Source organism: Syngnathus scovelli, chromosome 6, assembly GCF_024217435.2.
Source record: "Syngnathus scovelli strain Florida chromosome 6, RoL_Ssco_1.2, whole genome shotgun sequence".
NCBI classification, from domain to species: domain Eukaryota; kingdom Metazoa; phylum Chordata; class Actinopteri; order Syngnathiformes; family Syngnathidae; genus Syngnathus; species Syngnathus scovelli.
The window spans coordinates 19,109,615-19,135,298 of record NC_090852.1 but is presented as its reverse complement, the minus strand read 5'-3'; the positions used below and the strand labels follow the sequence as shown (position 1 = coordinate 19,135,298).

The following is a 25,684-nucleotide window of genomic DNA, read 5'->3' as shown; positions in this document are numbered from 1 at the left end:
ATTTTGCAATCTCGGCACTCCCTCTTGAGGATGACACTCCATTTTAACAGCAGATGCGGGGCAAGAACATTCGGCAGAGTGCGTACACTACAGATAACAACAACCTGTGTCACGCTCAAACCAAACCCGTGCAGAGAGATAAAGCAGCAGCGAGGGCGGCGTTCCTGCTGAGATCAACGCAGGATGTACTCATGCATGTGAATGCTGAGGCAGCCGCTTTTTTTTTTTTTTTTTATAATGACCGCATTGTGCCGGATTATACCTCGGTCAGTCCACCGCTACTCTCCAAAAGTCACCGACACAAAATCGAAGCAATCCAACCTGACAGAGAAGACATTTATTTCCAATAATGCAATCAATCCATGTAAAACTTGAAAAATGTCTATTCAAAAAAGGGCTGTAAGGAACACCTCATGGTAATGGCCAAGGCAGAATATGGAAAGCTAGCCCTTCAATCAGCTGGAGGAAATTAAAATACGATTGTCGTTATGTTACAGTTCCACGAGCATAACCATAACATCAAAGAAGCAATACGCCGCAAAAGAGCCAGAAGTTTACCATGCATTTACAAATAGTGCATATACTGTAGCTCATTGATGCCCTCGCTGATCTGCTACACAGTCATCCAATAGATATCTAGAAAGACCGAGAGTGGGGTGTATGTCATGTGCAATATACAGTAGGTAGATTCACTTTTTATGCATTATCGGATGTTGCCGTAAAGGCCCGAAAATCCACCGCTTGCCATCTGCGTCCAGCTCATTCATTCAACGGAGCAACCCGGGGCCGAGCCCTTTCGTCGGCGGCGATTGAACGAGTGTAATCGTCTGTTACGACATCCAGCATCCTGAGAATTCCACTCCACCCCAGTGTGTGTGTGTGTGTGTGTGTTGCGCTCTACCCGGCCGGGCACACGTCGCGGAGGCGAGGGGCAGCGGAAGCTGGAGAAGACGGACGGGATGATTCGGAGTAGCGGACAGGCACTGTGCTCGACTTGACCGTGGAGCCCTCTCAGATTCGTATGTGGAAAGTACTGCACAAGGCACAACATGGGAGACGGGACAGGCTTGATATTTGTGGGAGTCCAAACGTGATTAACCTTTCATAAATTAGGAGAAGCACATCTATGATTAGCATTGATCATTTGATTAAAAGGAATCTGCGCCAGGTCATTTCCTGTCGGACAGCTGATAGTGACGCACGACTGGGAATTAAACCGACATTTTTAGAAACCTCTAAAGTGGCAGAAAGATTTACAATTTGGGTTATTTTTCTAATTGTGATCCCTCAAGGGGAAATTCAAATCACTAGTGATGGGAAAATGAAGCTTCAGCTTTGCTTCATGAACCAATTAATTCATTATAGATGTGACTCAATGTACAATTCAGCCCACGGTTGAACAGAGAGTATCAACTCGTGGAGTCCAAAAAAATAATACAACTGGTTCATGAAACAAATTTGAAGCTTCATTTTCCCATCACGACAGAGACCCGGAGATCCAACACATGCAGGGAGTGAAGTTAATTACCTTAAGAAATCAGGAGCCCTTGATATCATATTTTCAAAATCAGCAAAGGAGAGTTTACTGTCTCCATCCAAATCGGCCTCTTCGATGGCCTTCTCACACACCAGCTGCACCTCCTCCGGAGTCAACTCCTCCTTTGTCAGCTTGTTCAGAGTTTTTTCCAGGTCCTCTTTACAAAGGTAATTATCCACATTGAAATCTACCCAGCAACAAAGAAGGCGCTGATGATTATTCACATCCTCAGACCGGATCAACGAAATGTGATAAAGGAGCCTTTACCGTATATTTTGAAAGCGTATATGGCCTTCAGTTCCCGCGGAGCCATTTCACTGAGGACCGAGAACATATCCACAAATTCATTGAAGCTGAGATTCCCCATCCCATCCTCTGAGAAAGACTCAACAATCCTGTTACGGAATGGATTTTCCTTCAGAGGAAGGTAATAACAACATTTACAAAAGAATTAATGCAATGACAAGCAAATACATGCCTGCAGTTCAGCCCATTTAGAACAATCATAGGTAGAGGAACACAAAGTTTTTGTTTTTTTGGCGGTTACCGGGATTTGGAGCTCATATCTGTTATGTAATACGACCATTAGTGTTGAAAAATGGAGGCAGTGCCGCTGGAATGGGGCACTTCATGGCACATTAACGGCCATGAGTTCACACAATGTGGTTAGTCGTACACTCAGATGGGTGATGATTAAAAATCAATCGGGCTGTTCTGAAAAGCGGAAGCATCGATCAGTTGTCGGCTGAGGTGACACCTTTGGCCATCCGTTTAGAGCTGGGGCGTCAAATTCGTTTTGGCCGCGTGGTAGTCATAGTTTTATTTGGAGGGCCGTGATGACAGTCAACGCTTTATAATATATCCATAATAGGCTACAAAACAAACTGATCAATAACTAGTTTTGAAATCAGAGACTAGTAGAAATTGCTCAAATATTTGAAAAAGATGAATTTCACTGTTTTCTTAAAAGACAATTGTAATTTTAGTATTGACACATGAAGTTGATGGACAATTTGTCCTGGGCCACATAAAATGATGCGGCCCCTGGACCTTGAGTTTGACACCTACAATTTAGAGTAATGCATTTAACAGGGGCGAGATTCTTCCACTTACAAAATAGGACTGAGACAGATGATTTTTTGCTTTTTTTTGGGGGGGGGGGAAGAGTATGTTTTTACCTTTAACTCTGGCATGTTGACTATCAAGGCTAAAGGTAATTTACAATCAGGATCTTTTGTGTAGTCCATTGGTACAAGATGAGGGGCCAATTCGTGGTATCGACCATGCAACCTAGAGGAAATACAAAAAAGTTCAGTCAGGACTTTGACGAAGCGGCTACAGATTTAATGATGGAATTTTTTACTCTACAAGCAATCATTTCTATTTTTCCCACAGGGCAAAAACATGAACAAAGTTGACCAGTGACCCGATTGCAGTCAACCTTACAACTTCCACTTGACTGCATTAGCAACACCGGATTGACCAGCACGTGATTCTTTCAATTTAACCGGTGTTTGATGAAAATGAAATATGGGCGTGAGCTAGGTTATAGCATACGGCCAAAGGGCTGAAAGCGGCGACCTTGTGACAATCAGTGATATCCCGTTTCTGCAGTCGAACATGGCCGTGCTGTAAGCGCCGCCACGGTGGCCAGATAGCAGGGGTGTTTTATGAAGGTCGTAAAGTGCGAGACCCCGTCGCGCCCTCGGCTGATTGTCCCCAGCCCAACGCTGGCCTTGGGATGAAAGTCAATTCGGTATCACTGAGGTAAGATGATGTCATTCCGTTAAAGATGTGATTAAAGAACTTTGATTATGCTGCATTTGAAATGAATCATCCGCATGCTGACTCATGAGCATTATCACTCCACTTGACGATTTTGGCATTTTCTCAAATTTACGGCTTTCAACAGGTCGGGAAAACGGGGCCACCCGATAATTCACGGTTGAATTTTCGCTGCAGTCGAAAGGCTGAAACTCTGCGATACACAGGACAGAACGTTCTAGATCATTTTCAGTTTCTATCTGACCAAAGCGTTTCAATCAAATTGGAAACTTTACTTACCGTAAGATTTCTTTGCGAGTGAAAAAAGTACAATCCTGCAATGCGAATAAACACAACAACAAGGTGGTAAATACACACAGCTCTGAATGCAATTAACAAAATTTAAAAAATGATTTCCCTAAAGCCAAATCAGCCAAATCAATGTGTCACCTTTCTGATGAAAGACTTTCCACTTTATGTTATCACACATGCAACAATGAGGAAACACGATCAGATGTTTTCTGCAGCCGTCTGGACATGAATACGGAGGAGTGTCCAGCAACGGAATTGTGTAACACTGTGCGACAGCCGTCCCGGCGGGCGCCTTCATTTACAGAACATTTGTTCTGTCTGTCTGAGCTGTGAGTGTGAGTAGCAGTGCTGTAGCCAGTTCTGGGAGAATGTTTTTTTTTTTTTTTTAAATGTGCATGCCTATTGTAAAATTTGCACTTGTATTTAAATGAATTCAAGATTTAATGAACACATTAAATCCCATTCAAATATGACTTCCTCTGTCCCATGAGTAATGAACTCCCCTTTTGTCTATGCTAATATTCTAATTAAACTGTGTGCCACTGAGGGACTTAAAAGGTAGCTGAAGTAAGAAGAGAAGCTCTTGAGGACCAAACTGTCTCCAGAGAGTAGAGTTTCACAGCATATCACGCTGGCTTGCCATCAATTATTAAGGAGCACGTGTTCGATTATTGAGGACGTTTCTCAGTCCGTTGGCCTAATCTGGTCTCGGATGGGGGCGACACCTCCGCACATCGATGCGATCAAAAATGCCCGTCAAGATGTCGCTTCGAATCAGTCATAGGGTAAATCTCGAGTCTAACCCAAATTGTTCATGAACGATAAGATTGAAGATTACAAATGATTTTCCAGTTACTTCCAAAGAGTTTTCTAGAAATGAGGCGCATTATGTAATATCATAATTACCAAGCCTTTACCTTAAATAAAAGTGCAAGGTAATGAAGGAAAGCGCATGCTGGCTCACCTGGTAGGCATCAAGCTGTTCATCTGTAAAAATAGTCTGCTTGTTTCCCATGTTTATCAAGTCATTTGTTGCTTATATGCATTGACAACACAGAGGGTCCACAGCCTTTGCACAGTCCAATACATTTAGGGGCCGTGCAGTGAGCGTCTCCGTCGCGATGCTGCAGTGTCTCTCTTTCATGAAGTGTCATCAGTGACCGTGGGAGCCATGGCTGCAAAATGTAGAGGCTGCATTGAAGAGGAGAGGGGAGGGAAAAAAAATAAAATAAAGAATGAGAAATAAAGAGCAAAAAAGATGAGTGCGCCGTAGTGTGGTGACAAGGTCTACAGGCTGCTTCTGCGTCGGCTCTGCTGCCCACGGGAAAGCACTCCGGCCAATGGGATGTCAGATAAATAAATAATCAAACGCTGGTGACTTATGATTTGCCGGTGAGAGCTGTCTTAATTACTGGGCTACAATGTGGATTTATGTGTGGACTGATACTGCTGGTTTTCCTGAAGCAATTACTCACCGCTAGAAAAAAAAAAAAAATGACTGGATGTATTTTTTATTCACTTGATGTATGAATGTGTAAACCACGCATACAGGAAAATTTGTGTTTATTCTGGGTTATTAATAAATGCTGAGTAAGTTAAACATTCAAAAATAATGGGTCCTTGAAAAACCCGACTGAGACAAGCAAATATGTTAATGTTGTTATGCATTGCATTATTTTTAGTCATTACAAAATCAGCACTGACTTGATTACAGCAGGTGGATGCTAGATTTGTAGATACTGTCCATCTCATATGTCCCATTATTTTAATTTATAAATACAGCCTATACATATTTATTCGAGTCTAGAGTGCATCTCAGGCAATGTTGCGCAATGTCAGATGACCTCACCTAATTGTCTCGAATTTGCAAGACCGCACTCGTGTTTCGGCCTCGAGCGACATTCCGATGCACGTCTCCAAAGTTGCAGCCGATTTTCTGAAATCCATATAGACATCTCAGGTGGGATGAAAGACAGAAGAGTATCACAGTATTGACATACCTTTGCTGACCTCTGGAAGATCCTTTGTCATCCAAGATTGCCTGCAAACCAGAAGGATAATGTCAACATTTTGAATCTTGTTTTCCTTTCACTTAAAATGTGTTTTTTTAAAAGGCATTGCACCTAGAAATTAAAATGCAGCATTAAGGCTAATTGGTTTCATTTTTTAAAAGCCTTTATTTTACACTAATTATATTCCAGTTTAGAGTAAACTCTGTTTATTATTGTCAGATTAGCTACATAGCACAATCGACCCACAATAGACCCACGATAGACAGTTTGAAGACCACTTTCTGATTTACGTCGCCGTCCGTCGTAACTCGAGCAACTCCTTTGGCTCCACTGTCTTGAGTACAACGTGGTCTTATGTGTCACAGTTGTGATGGAATGGAACCTGTTGCACACAAGCAACACGTCCACATGTATCAACAACCCCCAGCAGTGACATTTAACCCCGAATGAGCTGCTTTCACACCGGCGGGCCGGCCGGTCGGTCAGCAAGAGGACTCCCACGGTCCGCAGCCTCCCGCAGCCCAGCAACACTAATCCGAACTACTCAGCAGGACACATGCCAATTTCACGCTCCCCCTCCAAAATACCAGTTTTATCTGCACTCTGCTACGATTAATTCGCTCGTTTTGATATCAGCACATGTAACTTTTTTAAATCGGTAAAGTTAGCCAGGATGGACTCGAAGCGAGATAATATGAAAGAGCAAGGTAAGTTGTTACGTAGCTTGTTGCTACGCCGCCATGTTAGCCGCAGCTAGTGGCTAATAGGTATCACCAAACCGGTTGGTTACGTAACATCGGTGAGTGTTCTTCTCAGAACAGCAATTACCATTTTTGATTTTAATCACCCTCCCACTCTGGATTCGCGTGAATCAGACTCTCCGTGCTGTTTAACCGAGCCGCATAAATATGCTAACACTTAATGACTGCTAGTCATCAGGCTAAATGCTAAACACTTTATATCCGGGTTCGAACTGTGAACAAATCAAATCATAACGTTACCAAAACACTGGCACGTAGATTAAGTTGACATTATTGGTTGCATTTCACACCATAATTGCAGCTGTAATCGGTGAAGGGAACTGAATATGCCGAGGTTGAAAATAGAAGCTGTCACATGATCAGTTGACCTGCTGAGCCTTTTAGTATTAAAAGTGCATTTTTAGTGAGAGGTCATAAAATAGTCATGTTGAAGAGTTCTTCAGAATTCTGCCTAAATGGAGCTCAGTCCAGACATAATCTTCATCCAATCCGTGACTCCCTTTTAAATGTAAAATAGGGACTAAACTGTGCTGCCAGATGAGGCAGGCTCATTTGGAGAAAATATGCTATTTACAGATGATGGCTTGACTTATCCACTCGCCCCCTCTTTAAGTTGAGTGGACACTCAGTGCTTGCAGTGTTCTCTTCCTGCAGTGCTGACTCACAAATGATGTGCATGTGGATGTGTTGCATTAGTGTGTGTGTGTGTGTGTTGTGCTACTGTATCTGCTGCAGTCCCCTGTTTGTTTCTCACAGAAGCAGAAGTGGAGAAGATCACGGCTGTGCTGCTCAAGTCGCACTCGGGCGAGTTTGATTTGGAGTCCATATTGTTTCTGAAATTCAGAGGTTTAGGTAAGATTGCATGTTTTTTTTTTTTTGTTGTTGTTGTTTTTAGTGACATGTTTACTTGATGAATTGTTTTGTGTCTTGATAGGAATACATGATCTTGGGTGCATAGGAGAGTGTATGAATTTGGAGAGACTGGACCTGTCAGGAAATAATATTGTCAATTTAGCTCCGTTGTCGTCTCTCCGGCTGCTTTCTGTTCTCAATTTGTCTGCTAATAGGATTTCCAATTTAGGTAAGTATTCGGGAGTGATTAAATTGTGTTTATTGTCTAATGCTCCTACAGTGTTACCTCAAAATTCCAGTGCCCCAAAAATTATTCAATTAAGAATTTCAAATGTTTTTTTTTTCTAATTTAATGCTCCATTATTTCAATCAAATTGTGATTTATGTTTGACCTTGGTGGTTCCACTGTATTTTAAAGAAATTGTTCATGTTCTTTTTTCAGAACCTTTGCACAGTTGTGAAAATCTACAGAATTTAAACCTTGCTGGTAATATTATCTCCAGGTATGCCAATGCAATCACTCATTATCCCCATTGAATATATATTTTAAATTATTTTATATTATCATTTATAGTTTGGCATTGCTTTACATTTGAATTTATGGTACCTCTTTAATATTTTAAAATGTACTATTATTTTTAATTCAAATAGATTGAGGCCTTTTTTTTTAGCCTTTAGCGTAGAAAGTATTGTCTAATGTGCTTTAATTTTCAGAGGGCGTGATAAATAACTTCATTATTGTTTTTGTTTTTTTTGTCAACAGTATTGATAACCTTCTCTGCCTTCAGTCTTTAAGGAAACTAGAAAGTATCCGTCTCAACGACAACACCTACAATTATTCAAATCCAGGTGAATTCTAATAACTTTCTCTGCAAGCAAATAAGAGACGCAACTGAGTAAACTCATTCAATCTCCAATTCCAGTGTGCAGAAACGTGTCATATAGAACCTTAATTCTTGACATGTTCCCCACTGTCAAGGTGCTAGATGGTAAGAGCAGTATACATTTGTATATTCCGTTAGTACTACAAGTGTGACACGTTTGCTTTTTTTTTTTTTTTTTTAAATTGTAGGTGAGAGAGTCGTTGGACGTGGGAGCGACTTGTATCAGCTATGCAAAGACATTGATGACACCATTAAAGGTGTGTACGGTCATCCATTACCAAGTTGCATTTGTGAGGTGTTGAACGATGACTTTTTATTAATCTTTAAATATTATTAGTCTAAATTGATGTCTTTCCCCCTCCTATTTGTAATGTTAAGCCGGTCTTTACAAGAATGGCCAACTTGTTGAACATCAGGATTGCAAGCCATGGGTGGAGGAGACTTTCTGGGAAATAAAACGATCCAACAACGCCATTGTTGAAGAAGCCTACAAACAGTTTAACGGTAAAAGTTTCTGCATTGAACAAAATCAGTTGTGATGTTAAGTATACTCAAAGGAGACGTGTATTATTCTCCAGATATTCTCCATGAATGCAGACTCCTGAACAACAGAGCAACTCATGCAATTTCCCAAAGTGAAAGATCGATGAGCCTGAAGAGGCAACCGAAGCAGTACGCCATCTGAACCGGGCCTATTTGTGTGTACTATAGCATGTATTTATTTGAAAATGCCCGTGCTGTATGTGCAGTAGTTTGACTAAGTTGAGCACAAGACAGATATTGTCAGAAAGTACGCACTGCTTGTGGTGTTTCATAATATTTTATCGCACCCAATGCATTGGCTTTTGGAGGATACTGCATTGTACGCTCATTCAGTTTGGACGGGAGATTTACATTTAGTGCCGTTTCATAGCCTGCATTAATGCCGAGACCTATGCTGCTAAAATGCCTCGATATTTCAAGTAATTAAGAGCTTTTCCATTTTGCTGGTTCATTTTGGGAGCCTCCAATTGCTGTATTTTTTTTTTTTTAACCTGTAGCAAAATGTGATTGAATGTTCATTTGTTTATACTTGTTTTATACAATAAAGAGTATTGACAATACTTGGCGCTGAAGCGTGCAATGCTTTATAATGACGATGCAGATATCAAACCATAGGCTTATACTTTTTAAATAGCGTTTTACGCCATCTGCTGGTGGTTCTCAGGAACTACTGCATGCGTTTGCTAAAAATGCATCATAAGCAACATTCCCTTCATTTTGCATTTTGACCCCTAACATTTTTTTAAATTAATTCCACTTTTACTGATATACAGTACTGCACTTGAGCAGTATAATATACATTGTCCTATATATTTTTAAGGGACGATAAAGGGAAATAGAACTAATGCATACGAGTAATATCGAGATTTAGTTGGGCTTTATTATTACTGTACTTGTCATAATTGATTTTCACAGTTTCTGTTTAGGAAACCGTGATTTTATCTCATTAGATTTGGCACGGTTTCTTTTAATGTGAGGGATTCACTTCCGCCTTGTGCCAGGTAAAACAGGAAGTAATCGAATATTTTACAATGCCGTGTCGTTCTTCTAAGCAAAGTTACTCACCATCCGCAACAATAACATGACTATAGACGTAGATGAAACACGTACTTTGACTTAGTAACTAATTGTTGCGACTGTACCTGTAAATGTGTTGGATTTTATTTTGAAAAGTAAATCAAAACTGCTATCCTCTCGGAGTCGGAACTTGACCATTTTGCCTGCGCTTCTCCTGCGCCGCATCGACCTTGGTTGCTACTTGCTACTAGCTAAGCATGGCGGGGAATGCGTGGAGGTCAGCGGTAAGTACGGGCATTCCCCAAATGTCTAATAATTAGTCTATTAACCTTCAACCCCTGATTACACATTAGTGTCTTTTATTTGTTGTCATGGTCTCAGATTTTCGGGATAGACGATAACTGGCCACTTTGTCTCTTTGTCAGGCACGCCCTTGCTGTTGGTTACTATAGCAACCCAAAATCACATTTTAAACATTTAAACACATTTAAACCTTACATTTGCGTAATCGGCATCATTTTAATGTCACATATAGTCCGAGATCCACGTGACGGCTAGTTTCCGAATTACTTCCGCAGCGAGGCTCCAACTGTCCATGTAATGTTCCTCACTTACAGATTGTTAAACTACTCAGAAAATGGAGTTTATCGATCAGTGGCCAGGATAAAATCAAGGCAACGGAAGTAAGTTAATCTTAGTTTTGTATTACGCAGTTTGATTTATTTGAAGGCGAAATCGACCGACTAGCTTAGTTTAGCTTCCCGTTTGATTTGAATGTCAATAGCAGTCATTTTCAAGCTTTTAACACAATCGTGGTCAGAAATGGGCAGGAATCTCCCTTTGTATTTTTGATACGTGTGAACGTGTACATTTATTTGTTTTTATATGAAGCACAATAATACACACTTACTCGCTGGTATTTTTAGGGATTATCACTGACACCTAGTGGAATTTGAATATTTATGTGTCACCAAACACCTCATGTATGTTTTGCTCGACAGGCCCAGCATGTGGCAGGAGCCTTGAGAAAAGAGAGCAAGACATTCTCCCGTGGGGTATGTATGGCACTCCACCAGTATTTGACGGTTGCAATCTGTAAAACTTTCCTTTCGACCTGCTTTTCAGATGCAAACAGTGACTTTGATCCCCGGTGATGGAATCGGACCAGAAATCTCCGCTGCTGTCATGAAGATATTTGACGCAGCTCAGGTTAGTCCGGAAGAATCGCCTGATTAAAAGTAACATCCTAAAAGTCTTATGATTATTCCGATATATTATGTGTTTTCTTACAGGCTCCTATTCAGTGGGAGGAGAGGAACGTTACAGCCATTAAAGGTCCTGGGGGGAAATGGGTGATTCCTCCAGATGCTAAAGAATCAATGGATAGGAACAAAATGGGTCTGAAGGGTAAGATAACATTAATTATGATATGATAATCTGATATGTAAAATCCAATTAGTCTAAATTTACACTGCATGGCATCAGGTCCGAATCAGTGACTGACTTTTTCTTTTTCGTCAACAGGTCCTTTGAAGACGCCAATTGCTGCGGGTCATCCCTCAATGAATCTTCTCTTGAGGAAAACCTTTGACCTCTACTCCAACGTGCGCCCTTGTGTTTCCATCGACGGCTACAAGACGCCCTACACTGACGTGAACCTCGTCACCATCAGGGAGAACACAGAGGGGGAATACAGTGGGATTGAACATGTGGTAAATAGCTTCAACATGATTTACTTTGTCCTATTGACACTGTATTTATTCCTACGCTGAATTCAAGAGATGTTTATTTTAAAGACGCCGTGTGTATACGCCTACTTGCAGATTGTCGATGGAGTTGTGCAGAGTATTAAACTCATAACGGAGCAAGCCAGCCAACGCATTGCCGAGTACGCATTTGAATATGCAAGAAACAATAAGAGGACCAGTGTCACTGCGGTTCATAAGGCCAACATCATGTAAGATCACAGTCCATGCAAATGACTGTAGGTTTAATTTGCATAGCTCGTTTTCTTAATCAACTTGTACTCTCTTATAATATCAGGCGCATGTCGGATGGGCTCTTCCTCCGAAAATGCAGAGAGGCTGCTGAAAGGAATAAGGATATTAAGTTTACTGAGATGTACTTGGATACTGTGTGCCTCAACGTAAGTCCTCTCAAAATGGTATTTTTCTTTTCTTTTTTTGAAACCACCACCTTGATTGTTTATACCCAATTTACAGATGGTGCAGGACCCTACACAGTTTGATATTCTGGTGATGCCAAATTTGTATGGCGATATCCTGAGGTAAGAAGACAAACAATTACTAATGTGTCACTGTACAATATATTTTTTTAAATTGCATAATGTGATGTCATGTGTTACTGTTTACCTTCAGTGATCTTTGTGCTGGACTTATTGGAGGACTTGGCGTGACCCCTAGTGGAAACATTGGCGCCAATGGTGTTGCCATTTTTGAGTCTGTAGGTTGACTTGCGTTCTATTTATTTATTTGTTTTACATGTGACTTTGATGAGTTCATTTTGAATTATTTATTCAGGTTCATGGAACGGCCCCCGATATAGCAGGAAAGGACATGGCCAACCCCACCGCTTTGCTGCTAAGCGCGGTTATGATGCTGCGCCACATGGGCCTGCACGACCACGCAAAGAAGATCGAGACCGCCTGTTACGACACCATCCGGGACAAAAAGGTAAACGTCGTCCTCGCGCGCAGGTTTGTCATTGTGTCGGCGTGTAACGTGCCTTTCTTGGCTTTGTTCTAGGTGCTCACTGGAGACCTCGGAGGGAAGTCAAAGTGCTCCGAATTCACAGAGGCCATATGTCAACGAGTGCGAGATCTCTAAAGGAACGAATTTCGCGTGTGCCTCTTTTTGCTCACATCTGGAACCAAAACATAATTAAAACGGTCTCAGGATTTGTAATCCTGGGTGTCTTCTTTATTTGCAGCTAACATTTTCTTCAGTTAGATACTTTGTATTCAGTATGTATTTTATTGCGCTTAAGAGGAGGATGAAGGAGACCAAGTATGATGATGATGATGATATTGGCGTGTGTATAACTGCTGTGGTTTATATCATATAGATATACTACTATACTTAAAAGTCACAAGTTATTTTTGTTAATGTGAAAATTAATCACTATTATATAAGATTGACTTTAGGTCATATGAAAATCTTAATTTATATTTTTTTCCTGCATATTCTGAATGTATTATATTTAGGGATGCATATCGTTAGGATTTTATCGATGTCGATATTGATACTCCTTATCGATGCCGATGTTTTTCAACTCTTATCGATATGTTTGTATGTAATTTGATTGAAGTAAAGATCTGCACAAGAAGATAAAAAGTATCATTTATTTTTAACAACTATTTTATTGCCTCAAAGAAGATAACTCAAGCAATATCATGTACCTTCAATGTAAGCTTTCAACAAGACAAACTCTGCAGTGAAAGTAATTGAAAAACAAACTAGATCAAACATTTAAAATGAATGAATTATGCTTAAACTACATGTAATTCTTCAACAAACGTTCAACTAGTCATCTTTATTTTTCCTCTTTTAACGAGAGTGAATGAGGATACTTGCGTGCGGACTTATGTGGTGGCTTTACCCAAAAAAAAAAATACAACGTAACATTAACGACCAGATATATTAGCAGAGTTAACAACAAACATAGAAAACCTACTTACCGTGACTTTTTCTTTGGCAAAAGAACTTTGTTGAAGACGCGGTGTTTGCGTTAGCATTAGCCGCTCCACGTAAACTGTCAAAAACAGCGCTCTTTTAACTTTCTCCCGTGAGCACACTAAGTCCTTCATGAGGTTGCTCGTGTTTCCTCCTTGGTAGTAATTACTTTCCCCAAAAAAAAAAAAAAAAAAATCAGTCACTTTAAACAGTTTAAAAACTTTTAAAAACCCAAACCTTTGAAAGCTTCGCTCTCACAGCTGAAATGATTGTTGTGAGACGCGGTAGGAGCGTGACGTCATCAACGGGTGCCTGCAATAGCGTCATAATTAATTGACCGTCGCTGGATGATGATTTAAAAATCATTTTTGCATCCCATTCAAATATTTGAGCTGATTTTGGTTTTATTCATCAATAATTTGTCTGATTTTTACACATCTTTCACTTATACATCAATTGTATTTTTGTCTGAAATGACAAAAATATGCCATAAATCAAGTACAGAAAACTAAAAAGTATTTTGAGTAACGATATACTTAATTACCTCCCAAAAACGAAGGTTGAGTGGAAAGATTTTTGAAACTCGAGTGTGGGTGTAATATGTTATCTTGTTTGTAACTAAAATAAATCATTTATATATGGATGATTTCGATTTTTTTTTTTTTTTTTTTTTTGCTTAGCCCCTTCTGGGCTTCCGTATTCGACAGCATCCGGCCCATCCAGCTCGATCTCTCCAGAAAGTTCCACGCTGAAGAGCCGTTATAAGAACCAGCCATCTTCTAGAAACCGGCTTCACTTCAGACTGACACCACAGTCATTTCGTAGGAGACAATAATACCACAAGTAAGTTGGACGAGCGATGTTCAACGCTTTACAGCTATTTCTCGAAGTTATTACGTCGCATTTTCGGTTAGCACAGTGTTATACACAGTACGGGCTAACGCACGTGATAACTGATAAGCACCGAATTGCTTTTAGAGATTAGCAGCGTATGACAAGCTCCATTCTATCAATTTTGTTATTATTCTATGTAATAACCGTGCGGCGTTCTGTTATTAATGTGGTGTATGTTACTTTTTTTTATTTGCGTTAAAGCGCTTTATGTTCTTAAAAGGGTTGGTTGCTAGCGTCAGCTGTGTTGACTGGTCAGCATGGCGACCACTTAAAGCTCATTTTGTTGCTGACATTTTTTTTTTTTTTTACCAATTTCTTGAAGGCTGTCATAATGGTTCGCGAAACTGGCTACTACGATCTCCTTGGTGTTGGACCCAAAGCGTCTGCGGAGGAAATTAAGAAAGCTTACAGAAAACTGGCGTTAAAATATCACCCGGACAAGAACCCCAATGAGGGCGAGAAGGTGAGATGAAGCTAAATATAGACGTTTGGATAACCTCTGTGGCCATTTACGAGCTGTTGGGAATGGCCCCTTCTAATTTTACACCCTATGGAATGATCTGGTAGCTTCTCTTTGTAGGTACAGTATGGACAGACTCGTTAGCTCTATGATCCAGTCTGGAATAGCACATGATGCAATGACAAGAGGTTATGCAATTTGAGAGTCATTCAGGACCAAGCCCGGCTGTGGATAATAGAAACCCTCAAAAATGTTTAATAGCTCATCTTAAGCAGTGGTTTATATAATATAATTTATACTAATATTTTTGTTATGCATTTTAAAAGGATATGGTCTGTCAGTAGAATATTATTACAATTGTCTGCAAAAAAGTATCCATCTCTGGCGCCACCTCATGCTCCTATTGTCTTGACAATAGCCTATTAAAGACGGTAGGAACACAAGGAGTATTATTGATCACTTGTCAGGAATGCAGTAAGTCAGCTTTTTTTGATTTTTTTTTTAAAATTGCGATTGTACGTTCCAAAACACACATTGCCAAATCGGTAAAATGTAGTGTTTTGCAGCAATCTGTCTTAAAAAAGACAATGTGGCTAAGATGAGTTTGTTTTAGTCGGTTTGTTTAGTACTCGTGCACGGTAGTGATGGGTGTGGCTTGGTCAGAGGCTTAAAGCATGAAGTGAGGCGACATTCAAATGTTGGGAGTGGCTAAAAAACTTCAAACTTTTGAACATTCAGGTATTGTTATAGTGATTGATATGTGATGCTCTTTTTTTTGGTCCGCAGTTCAAGCTTATATCGCAAGCATATGATGTGCTTTCGGATTCCAAAAAGAGAGCTCTCTACGACCAAGGCGGGGAGCAAGCAATTAAAGAAGGTGGTATGGGCGGAGGGTCATCCCCCATGGACATTTTCAACATGTTCTTTGGGGGCGGGGGAAGGATGCAGAGAGAGAGGAGAGGTAAGAGATCTTAAAAAGAAACTGACCTCCAAACGTCAACTCAAACTGATGACTTTGCAGGGAAGAACATTGTCCACCAGTTAAGCGTTTCGCTGGAGGATATGTACAATGGCTGCACAAGGAAGCTGGCTCTCCAGAAGAACGTCATATGTGAAAAGTGCGAAGGTACGCAGTCCTCTTGGAATATGTCCTTCTGTATTTCTATTTCTCAAATAATTCTCCATGTATATTTTCTTTGCATTCAGGTTATGGTGGTAAGAAAGGTACCTTGGAGAAATGCTCCAGCTGTAAAGGAAGAGGAGTGCAGATCAAGGTGCAGCAGATAGGACCGGGCATGATTCAGCAGATTCAGAGCATGTGCGGAGATTGTCACGGGCAGGGCGAATCGTTCAGCTCAAAGGACCGCTGCAAGACTTGCAATGGGCACAAAGTGGAGCGTAAGAAGAAAATCCTGGAAGTTCACATTGACAAAGGTCATTTACGCTCCATAATGTATTAGAGCAGGTCGTCTGTCTTCTTCCATGATGTGTTGAGAAACAAGTGGATGATGTTTTTACCGCAGGGATGAGAGACGGTCAGAAAATTACATTTCACGGCGAAGGCGACCAGGAGCCTGACCTGGAACCCGGTGACGTCATCATTGTGTTGGACCAGAAGGAGCATAGCCTTTTCAAACGAAGCGACGATAACCTCACCATGACCATGAGCATCAAACTGGTGGAGGCCCTGTGCGGCTTCAAGAAGGCCATCAACACCCTGGACGACCGAACGCTCATTATCACCTCGCAACCAGGTAAGCGCTACACACGTGGACTTTGACGGTTGCCTTCTTCCGTCGCCATTAAGTGTTTATCTGTTTGCCCGGTTGAAGGTGAAGTTATAAAGAACAACGACACAAAGGTGATCCAAAACGAAGGAATGCCAGTGTACAGGAGCCCTTACGAAAAGGGACAACTCTTCATACAGTTCCAGGTAAGATTGTAATAACAGCGTTAACTAGCCTTGACAGTTTAGTTCATTCTCTGACCAAACCCAATGTACTCAAGTCCCAATTCAAATGACTTGAAATGTTTTTGTTTTGATGAAGAAACTGTGACCCAACTTCGAAGTTATTTTAAATACAAGCCACCATTACCTGATTTAAAGGAATGCTCTTACTTACAATTTGAATCGTGGTTAGTATTTTAAAACATTGCGTACTTACATCTACTGTACAGGTGGAGTTTCCTGAAAAACACTGGCTCCCGGAACATCTCATGTTCCAGCTGGAAAGGCTGCTTCCCCCCAGGGAGGACGTGTTGATCACCGACGACACGGAGGAGGTTGAGCTCTGCGAGGTGGACGAGCGAACGCAGCAGCGGAACTACGGCAGAGAAGCTTACGATGAAGACGAGGAGGGTCCCAGAGGTGGGGTGCAGTGTCAGACGCAGTAGTCTGCCACTCTGTGGACAAAGTGAATCACCTGGGCTGAGGTTCTTTAGTTACTGTGTTCCAACCTTTGTGCTGATTGAGCACCCAGCCCAAATTTTACTTTATTCCACTGAAATGGAAACATAACTTGACACCCAAGTGGCACAGTTTAGTTCAGGCTGATCTGTTTTTTTTTTTTTTTTCACATCAGATCATGCCACAAAAAGTGCTGACACAAATGAAAATGAATCCCATCTCGTTCATGATCACCTTTTTAAGATCCACCGCACACTGAGCTAGTTGACCAAAAGCTCCTGAATCTAGTTGTCTAGTTTTGCTGTCACTCGAAATTTGATTTGTTGATGAACGGCACTACAAATGTAACGGGTCAATCAAAAATTTCATCAGAAGTGTTGTTCACATCAAAAATGGTTTCTAAGGTCACTACAGTTTCTTTTTTTTTACTACAATACAAGTTAATATATATTGCAACTATGGCTAAAAGCAAAATGTTAAGATCCTTCATTTCCAAAAGCTGATTTGAATCACCTTTGAAACAAACGAATATGTACTGAACTGTACCACTTGGTGAAAACATTGCTTTTGTTTAACATTCTTTAGATATGGTTATGCAAGGTTTGTGATTGTTAAAAAACAATATGTACCTGTTGCTGGTCTTCTCTTTATGTTAATACCCCAACAGATGTATTAGGAAGTTTAAAAGACTACTTTGTATGCTTTCTGTGAAGGTCATTTCAGTCATAGCTCCTCAAAAACTTTTATCAATAAATTTCCTGTGTGCTTCAATTGTTGCCACTTTTTTTATTGATTAGTAAATTGTATTAAAGGCATATTTTATAGCAACCTCATAAAATCACAAACATGATTTGTATCCATCTGCATAGTGACATCTGAACCAGGGATTTCATAATGGGCATTTTAGAATTCATGTTTCCTTTTAATGTTGCTTCCTCCTGAAAGAACAACCTGTAAAGCAGAAGATTTTTTTTAGTTAAGCCTAAGTCAGATACAGACACTTATTTTATGACACTCGCTGAAGCTCACCTTCTGTGAGTCTGGCTTTTCCTCCTTTAGGCTGACACAACACTGTGGAGCATCCCACACATAGAACCACCGTCTGTGCATGGCTGAACACAGTTGTGATCTTGTAGCATCCTGCAAATGAACACATTAATGCATTTCTTTGCTACTGGTAAAAAAAAAAGTCACTTCTGCTGAGCTTACCTGGACATTTCACATCCATAAAATAGGAGTTCGGACTCTGAACAAGTCTTTTCTTTTTGTGTTGTCTCCTCTCATATTCAAGAGAGGGGTGAAGGAGGTCTTTAGCCAACTAAAAGACATAAGTTGTATTTTTTTATAACATGTAATGTAAAAACATGATACAGAGCACCACATAGTGGTAAGATTCGACATAAAAATGTTTCAATTACAAAAGATTTTTAAAAAGTGGCATATTTTGGTATGTCACGACTAACAAGTCTAAGAACCGAGCATACGTTTGAAAAGTAGAACAAAATCTAAATGAATTAACTCGTCTTTATTTATAGGTGCTTAAAAGATTTCAATTGCTCTATAAACAGTAACGTTATGAAAATCCAAACAGGAGTCAGAAGATCTTGTCGTAAAATAACCGAAGCACGTCTGAAGCTTCAAACAAGACAGCAATAACTCTTAAATCAACATCAATTCGCAAACATTCGCAATCAACTTAACGGTCATTTTTGCTATTTTTAACGCTGAAATTGAGCAATGGTCGTTGTGAATAAAATTGGGACGCAGGCTAATGTCTGGACCTCGTGAGAAGTCCCTCACGCGCTGCTGACTTTCCAGCAATTAGACGACCCCCGCGTCTCGCCAAGCTAAAGCGGAGCTAGCAATAAACACCACACGGGCACACCATGTGCTTGCTTTCACTACGTACAGCAGCACAATGTTATTCAAAACAGCTCCCACCAGTCGTTTCCTGTGTGACTTTGTTACACAAACGTTGTGTTTTGGAAAATAAAGGAAACAATAAGGATAGATGAGAGTTTTTAACTTACAGGCATCTCGCTGCGCTTCTTCTTCTACTTGGTGGTTGTGGTGGTGGATATCAACTGGGAAGAAATGGGATTACCACCGAGCTGCTATTAGGAAAAATAAAAACAAAAGTAAACAAAGTGCTTAGAATCAGATAAGAAATAGATAATAAAAGTACATGAATAGTTCAAGTAGTTTAATCATTAATTTACAATAGACATGATTGCTCGAGTGGGTTTATTTAATACATAGAAATGCTTAAAATTGTATGAAAGCGAAACTTAAAATATATCTATAAATATAGTATTGATTTTTTAAAATTAGAGTTCCAAGCAAACAACGTGTTTAGTGGGAGAAAAAAAATCAAAACAATAGCGGTATGGTAATTAAAACTACACCAACCAAAATGCAGCGCGCAGCATTACGTCACTCATCTCTGCATTGGCCAACCGCCAGACCCGCTAGGACAGCTGAGGACCCACAAGACAGGGGATCCCTCCCTCCCTCCCTCCCGGCCCAGTATTCCAAATTATTGACCCAAATCTCGTCGTGTTTCCTTCACGCAATGGCGAAGACGTACGATTACCTCTTTAAACTGTTGCTCATTGGCGACAGCGGGGTGGGCAAGACGTGCCTTCTCTTTCGGTTCAGCGAAGACTCCTTTAATACCACCTTCATATCCACCATAGGTGAGTAGATCGCACTAGCCTGTCAGTTACAATCATCATAATATTAATAAAGCACGGGTTACATATGTAATAACACAACACAGGTTGTGTATTAGCGTGCATCGGGTACACAAGGGCAGAGATTGATTGCATGGGGGAAAAAAGACAATGGGTGTGAGATACATTCTAATGAGCTATCCATCAAACAAGCCCAGATTTCACATGGATCAAATAAACGTGTTAGTTAAATGAGCTGAGATGTTCCACATTTGAAACAATATGCATCCAAAAGAAAATAATGAAGATCCACTCCTGCAGTTTTCTGACAAGTCTGTTCATTTCACTGCAGGAATAGACTTCAAAATCAGAACAATTGAGCTGGACGGAAAGAGGGTCAAACTTCAAATATGGTAAGTGTCATTTGATTTTAATTTTTTTGGGGGAAAAAATGGATGCAGATCTTTGTTTTCACTCAGGGACACTGCAGGCCAAGAACGCTTTCGCACCATCACGACAGCTTACTACAGAGGAGCCATGGTAAGTCCTCACTCACTGTGCTGGAATGTTGAGAAGCTGGACGAAGGAACAATGATTTGTCATTGTCCTCCTCTCAGGGAATCATGCTGGTCTACGACATCTCCAACGAGAAGTCGTTTGAAAACATTAAAAACTGGATCAGGAATATTGAAGAGGTGAGCTGTGGATGAATTTGTATTTCCTAATTGTCTGGGCAACATTAAAATTAAGGGATGCACGTCGTTAAGAATTGTGATTAATTTTGCCTTCAACTTTCCGACTCGCAGCACGCCTCATCCGACGTGGAGAAGATGGTCCTGGGTAACAAATGTGACATGAGTGACAGGCGGCAGGTGTCCAAAGACAGGGGTGAAAAAGTGAGTGAGTCCCCGACTCATTAGAAGGAACTCAAATACATTCAATATGCATGGTCATCAAATCACCGCCATGTTGATTTTCCCTCTTTAGCTGGCTATTGATTATGGTGTCAAGTTCCTGGAAACCAGCGCAAAGACAAGTCTAAATGTAGAAGAGGTAGGTCAACTTTTACAATCTTGACATTTTGAAGTATGATATTGTGGAGGAAATGATTCTCAATTTTTTTCCTAATTTGAGGTCATGAATCGTATTTTTTTTGTGATTTGAATCAGGCCTTTTATACCATGGGAAGAGACATTCTGCACAATCTGAGCTCCAAGACAGTAAGTGCTTTTGACATGAAACTTTTGGTCGACACAAATATGACTTATTGTTTTCTTAATAGACTGACAACATTGCTGGAGGGTCGGGCAAAACCATCAAGATCTCCGAGAAAAAATCCAAGAGGATCAAATTCCTCAAGTGTTCGCTCATCTAGGGCGTGCTGTGACCTTGCTCTTTTTGAGAGGGCTCATTGCTTCTCAATGTGACTTTGGAAGGGGGAGGGGCTTCTCACCCTCAGCGTGAGCGGACTGCCTCCGCCGCACGAGGGCTCGTCCCGATTGAAGACACGGAACCGGGGGCCTGAACCTAGAACGGTAGGCCATGGCTCGTTTGTAGCCGAGGAGTCCGTTTTCTGTTTTGCCTTTACCTCAGTTATTCAACTTGCGTTCTTACATACGTGTACAATAACAAACACTTAACTGGTTTCACTTTGTAGCACTACTTTTTTTGACCTTGTGCCATATTGACCACGAGGACGCTGTGCGACATACATATCAAGTCCCAGCAATGATTGTATTTGTGTGTGTGTGTATGTAAATTTATATCTATGGGTCATTTTCATACAATTTGATCGTTCATGGTAAAAACACTCATAAAAAAAATGTGCATTTTTTTTCATGTTGCATTTGTCACGCTTAAAAACATTTCAGTAAGTTATTAATGTAACATTTGAGGTATTCATAAATTGAAGTTAACCAGAAATGTATTTTGCAAAATGGCTGCCCTCTGGTGTATTAATTGCTACAAGAGTGACAAAGACTAAAGATGCGAATATGAAAATGACCCAGACCCGAAGGCATTAGACTGACTAGACAATGTACAAACTCCATGTGTTTTTTTTTTTTAACTTTATTAATTAACCACTGACAAAATAGAAGAGTTCCATTTCCTGTGATGAGAGCCAGTGACTCCATTGTTGTGATGTCATTGTCAGTATTTGCATGTTGTAATATTAAGCACTACCTGAAGAGAAAGTCATTGTTGAGTACGGTGCAATATATATATATATATGTTGACATTCGGAAGTTTTTTTTTTTTCCACATTAAAAGATTTGAGGAAAGCTTGTTTGGGTGTTTTCAGAAACTTTCCTCCATACACTGTATTTCGGACTTTCTTCTAATAATTGTGCTCTCCTCGTTGACCTCATACTTAAACGTGACAATTGCGGTTTGATAAATTGTTTCCCGACTTTTCCGATGTCATTCCTTTTCATGAGCGCCATCCTCCATCTCGTGCGTGGCTCCTCCGCACTCATTCACGGGTTTCCTCTCACTACTGGATGCTCTCTTGCTTTTAGCTTTGCGATCCTTGGCGTTCCAGCTCAGAGACCTGTGCGAGGCCAGGAACCTATCCTCGGCGACGCTCAGATACTGAGCGCCGTCGGACACGTTCCTCTTCACCCTCGTCTTGATCTGCTCGTCCGTGAGCTCCTGCGGAGTTCCTTCGCTGTCGATCGGAAGCGGACGGATCCCGTCCATTTCTTTCAGCTCCATGCCGGCAGTGGTGCTCTGAAACTGCTGGATGGTTCTTCTGACTGTTGACACTTTCGGCATGTGACCGCCCGGGCTGGTGTGCAGAGTGTATTCCAGGTCGGCGGGCCACTCGTTGGGAGTTTTGGCGGCTTGCTCCACGAAGGACGTGTAGTCTTGAGCGTGAAGCTCGTCATCGAGCACCTCGGCCGGACTGTAAATAATGCTGCTCATCGCCCTCCGTTTTGTAACCGGGGACGTTTCGTTCGGGGTCTCGGCGGGGACGTGGCGTAACGATTTGGTCCTTTTTGGGGAGGAGGAAGTCGTGGGAGGCAGTTGGGCCTTTTTGGCGGGCTCCTCGGTTTCATCGGGTGGGCTGATGATGATGGTGCTCATGCTCCTCCTCTTTGTCAGAGGAGAACAGGCCGGTTCTTCGGCCGGATAGTGTCTGAGGGATTTGGTCCGTTTGGGCGAGGAGGACGGTTTGAGTCTGTTCTTGTCGGCGATTCGATCCAACAGCTGCGAGCTTCCGAGTATCTCCTTGTTGGTTAAAGTTTCGCTGCTCGAGGCCGCAGACACCTGCTTGGGTTCGCAAGGCGATATGAGGATGTCCACGCAAGAGCCCGGTCTGCTTCTACTCAGGCCACTGCTGACTTCCAAGGTCTGAGCGCCCTCCTTGACGTTGAGCGCGCACGTGCTGGAAGCTTGACTCTTCTGTCTTTCCAGGCCACTTTTCGCTGGTTCTTCTGTGTCCTTCTGCTTGCTGGAGAACTCCTCCATGTCCATGTGGAAGCGGTAGAGGCTATAACCATCAGCACTGTTGATGCTACCCTGGCGAACCAGAGAGGAGGGATCGCACACCGACGAATTGCGAGATTGAGTCCTGGTCAGCTCGAGCTTATCCAACCCGGCCAGCTTCTCCAAGGCCACCGCCATTCGACCGTGGATCTCCTCCAGTTGGGCCAGGCGGAGATCCACCGTTTGCAAGGAGGCTTTCATGGTGTTCTCCCTCTCGTTGACCTCCTCCAGACGCATGGACATGTTCTCAACTCTGAGGAGCACAGGAGGGATTATGAGCGATGTGTGTGCAAACAGTTCATCAAATTGAAATTGGCATCACGACATGGAATTTTATTTTTTTGGGGTTTGGGAATATGTTTTGCTGTAATTGCCAAACATGGGCTCACCTTTCCGAGGTAACCTTAATGCGTTCGTCGCTCGAGGACTGCTGCTCGTCTTCCTTTTCCCGAAAGTATTCCTCCACGCACTGTTCCTCAAACTCGTACAGGTTCTTTAGCTCCTCTGGATTCAATCTTAGCTCTTTGACAAAAGTAATTTGTACAATTAAAATGATTATAGCTGCAAGTGACAAGATATACACGTGTGCACTGACTGAGGCCGCGGTCCTTCTCGTCGAGTTCTCCGTCTTGCTTCTTCCTGGCGCAACGTCGAAAGAGCCGGCTGAAGAGGATGTAGAGGTGGCTGAAGATGATGAGCGGCGGGGGCAGGATGGGCCGGTCATGGAACGTCATGATTAATTGATAGCGCTGAAACTTCCACACTTGGTTGGAGATGGACTTGACCTCAAAGAAGGTGTTGCTGTGGAAAGATCACACACGAGTACAATAAACAGTTTGTTGAAAGATATTAGTGTCGTGTCAAAAGTTTGGGGACACACAGACAATTTAGTGTTTATAAAGCTTTTACCGTTAATTTTTAGATAGCAAGCTACTCTGGATAGCTAGCTAGCTAGCTTAGTGTAAGTTTTGAGTTGGTCATTAGACTACAATAAAGAGAATATTTACATATATATTTGTGTAAGTAGATAATTTTGAAGTGTATTTACTTGAAGACAGCAATGAGTAGGTTGACCAGGAGAATATTGGCCACGAGAAGGTAGCAGGCCATGATAGCAGGTGTGAGCCAGGCGCCGGGGATACACGGCGGCAACTTCTTCCCGTCTTCATCGTATAAATGTTCACCACATGGAGCTGTGAGGACAAAAGAGCCGTACCGTTAATACTTGCCATCTTATTAGAATTGATTAAAATTTATCTGGAAGACTACTCACGGTTGATTTCCATTGCATAGACTAAAGAGAAAAGCAGACCCATCAAAGATGTTAAATAAAGCAATCAGTGATCATTTTACATATCATCATCCTTCTGTCATGATCAAGCTGCTCTCCAAGTAAGAGTGGACTATTCTCGAATTTAGCAGAGCCTCCATTATTGTAAGAAAAAATATTTTAAAATGTAATTTCATCAACGACTGTCTTCACCCTGACAGAAGAGGCAAGAAAAACAAAAAACTTGAGGCAGATGATCATGTTTGTGAAATGATACCTATCTTATCAATTTAAACAAATTACCAGGTACATATCAACAATTTAGAATGGAAAAATACATTCGTTTTAGTGGTTCAATTCATTAAATGAAATTCGTGTTAAAAATAGATTCGCTATAAACAGAAGTCATTTTATTTCTTATCATTTTAACCGCCACTACCTCAAGAAATTAAAACACACTAGCAGCAACAAAATGATTATTAATATCGAAATGAGGTAAGTCTCGGCCTTCTGAAAAGTACTCGAGAATTGACAACCAATAACAACACATACACATGAATCTGTGATCATCTGCCCAGAATCAGGAAACAGAATCTTACTATGAATTCTAGTCTTACGGTCTATCGAGTCGGCAAAAACCTCTCCATAGATCATCCAGTAGGGCATATAGAAAATATTCCGAGCCAAGCGCCACGTGGGCTCCTCGTCGGGGTGCAGGATGGCTTGGCGGGCCACCCCGAAGCTCATGAGCACCACCAGCATGATGACCACAAAATACATCATGTCGATCATCTGCAAGAAACGCAAATGCATGTCGCAAAACGGAGCCGCCGTGACTTCGCCGTGTTCCACAGACGTACCATCTTTCCGATCATCATCACGTAGGGTCCCAGGTATTTGTTGACGCCGAAGATGTCCAGGACGCGGATGTACCAGAAGATGATGTCGATGCAGTAAATGACTCTCCCGTAGCCCATGTAAGGTTCGTGTTGGAGCCTCAACATCAGGCCCAGGAGGAAGGTGCAGATGGCCACCAGGTCCGTGATGTTCCAGTACTCCTCCAGCCACACGCTGATCTTCTGTTTCAGCTTACCGGGCTCTGACATCAAGATCTTCAA

At 41.5% G+C, this 25,684-nt stretch overlaps 7 protein-coding genes across 15 annotated transcripts in view; 4 read left to right on the top strand and 3 right to left on the bottom strand.

Annotated features, from left to right (window-relative positions):
• Positions 1-322: 322 nt before the first annotated feature.
• cib2 (calcium and integrin binding family member 2) lies at positions 323-13,581 on the bottom strand. 4 transcript variants are annotated; one of them, XM_049723338.1, is made up of 10 exons: positions 13,380-13,449; positions 7,141-7,219; positions 5,614-5,654; positions 5,463-5,549; positions 4,578-4,804; positions 3,602-3,636; positions 2,716-2,827; positions 1,805-1,952; positions 1,529-1,724; positions 323-1,033 (listed from the first exon to the last, which is right to left on the bottom strand). In XM_049723338.1, exons 5-10 carry the CDS (start codon positions 4,626-4,628, stop codon positions 1,012-1,014), a joined length of 564 nt encoding a protein of 187 aa, XP_049579295.1. In that variant the 5' UTR covers positions 4,629-4,804; positions 5,463-5,549; positions 5,614-5,654; positions 7,141-7,219; positions 13,380-13,449; the 3' UTR covers positions 323-1,011. The 4 variants fall into 4 exon arrangements, with proteins under 4 accessions (XP_049579295.1, XP_049579297.1, XP_049579296.1 ...); XM_049723340.2 differs by lacking the exon at positions 7,141-7,219 and having other exon boundaries at positions 13,380-13,581; XM_049723339.1 differs by lacking the exon at positions 13,380-13,449 and having other exon boundaries at positions 6,454-7,145.
• On the top strand, positions 6,183-9,225 carry lrrc61 (leucine rich repeat containing 61). Its single transcript, XM_049723331.1, has 9 exons — positions 6,183-6,332; positions 7,143-7,238; positions 7,321-7,467; positions 7,681-7,741; positions 8,002-8,087; positions 8,162-8,227; positions 8,311-8,379; positions 8,501-8,626; positions 8,701-9,225. The coding sequence occupies exons 1-9, from the start codon at positions 6,299-6,301 to the stop codon at positions 8,805-8,807; spliced, it is 792 nt and encodes a 263-aa protein (XP_049579288.1). The 5' UTR covers positions 6,183-6,298; the 3' UTR covers positions 8,808-9,225.
• Positions 9,722-13,035, top strand: idh3a (isocitrate dehydrogenase (NAD(+)) 3 catalytic subunit alpha). Of its 2 annotated transcripts, XM_049723327.2 has the most exons (12): positions 9,722-9,966; positions 10,300-10,365; positions 10,684-10,737; positions 10,808-10,891; positions 10,975-11,089; positions 11,207-11,394; positions 11,506-11,639; positions 11,726-11,828; positions 11,905-11,969; positions 12,061-12,145; positions 12,223-12,375; positions 12,448-13,035. In XM_049723327.2, the coding sequence occupies exons 1-12, from the start codon at positions 9,940-9,942 to the stop codon at positions 12,526-12,528; spliced, it is 1,155 nt and encodes a 384-aa protein (XP_049579284.1). In that variant the 5' UTR covers positions 9,722-9,939; the 3' UTR covers positions 12,529-13,035. The 2 variants fall into 2 exon arrangements, with proteins under 2 accessions (XP_049579284.1, XP_049579285.1); XM_049723328.2 differs by lacking the exon at positions 10,300-10,365 and having other exon boundaries at positions 9,727-9,966.
• A 470-nt stretch (positions 13,582-14,051) lies between the features above and the next one.
• dnaja (DnaJ heat shock protein family (Hsp40) member A) lies at positions 14,052-17,906 on the top strand. Its single transcript, XM_049723324.1, has 8 exons — positions 14,052-14,217; positions 14,591-14,731; positions 15,515-15,689; positions 15,750-15,854; positions 15,935-16,162; positions 16,252-16,482; positions 16,561-16,661; positions 16,907-17,906. Exons 2-8 carry the CDS (start codon positions 14,600-14,602, stop codon positions 17,120-17,122), a joined length of 1,188 nt encoding a protein of 395 aa, XP_049579281.1. The 5' UTR covers positions 14,052-14,217; positions 14,591-14,599; the 3' UTR covers positions 17,123-17,906.
• rps27l (ribosomal protein S27 like) lies at positions 17,902-19,267 on the bottom strand. The gene is made up of 4 exons (XM_049723341.1): positions 19,166-19,267; positions 18,345-18,453; positions 18,165-18,275; positions 17,902-18,086 (listed from the first exon to the last, which is right to left on the bottom strand). Exons 1-4 carry the CDS (start codon positions 19,169-19,171, stop codon positions 18,058-18,060), a joined length of 255 nt encoding a protein of 84 aa, XP_049579298.1. The 5' UTR covers positions 19,172-19,267; the 3' UTR covers positions 17,902-18,057.
• Positions 19,268-19,585: 318 nt separating this feature from the next.
• On the top strand, positions 19,586-22,092 carry LOC125970740 (ras-related protein Rab-8B). Its single transcript, XM_049723336.2, has 8 exons — positions 19,586-19,831; positions 20,160-20,220; positions 20,287-20,347; positions 20,425-20,502; positions 20,614-20,703; positions 20,795-20,860; positions 20,977-21,027; positions 21,090-22,092. The coding sequence occupies exons 1-8, from the start codon at positions 19,708-19,710 to the stop codon at positions 21,180-21,182; spliced, it is 624 nt and encodes a 207-aa protein (XP_049579293.1). The 5' UTR covers positions 19,586-19,707; the 3' UTR covers positions 21,183-22,092.
• The window catches only part of LOC125970724 (transient receptor potential cation channel subfamily M member 1), a 35,668-nt gene continuing 32,015 nt past the window's right edge, over positions 22,032-25,684 (bottom strand). For 4 of the 5 annotated variants that reach the window (XM_049723305.2, XM_068651028.1, XM_049723306.2 and 1 more), the window contains 7 exons: positions 25,427-25,678; positions 25,166-25,358; positions 24,570-24,590; positions 24,345-24,489; positions 23,892-24,097; positions 23,686-23,818; positions 22,032-23,549 (listed from right to left, as the gene is read on the bottom strand). In XM_049723305.2, coding sequence (XP_049579262.1) covers positions 22,229-23,549; positions 23,686-23,818; positions 23,892-24,097; positions 24,345-24,489; positions 24,570-24,590; positions 25,166-25,358; positions 25,427-25,678 — 2,271 coding nt within the window. In that variant the 3' untranslated portion in view covers positions 22,032-22,228. The remainder of the gene's footprint in view (positions 23,550-23,685; positions 23,819-23,891; positions 24,098-24,344; positions 24,490-24,569; positions 24,591-25,165; positions 25,359-25,426; positions 25,679-25,684) is intronic. The other variant, XM_049723309.2, reaches the window with a different exon arrangement.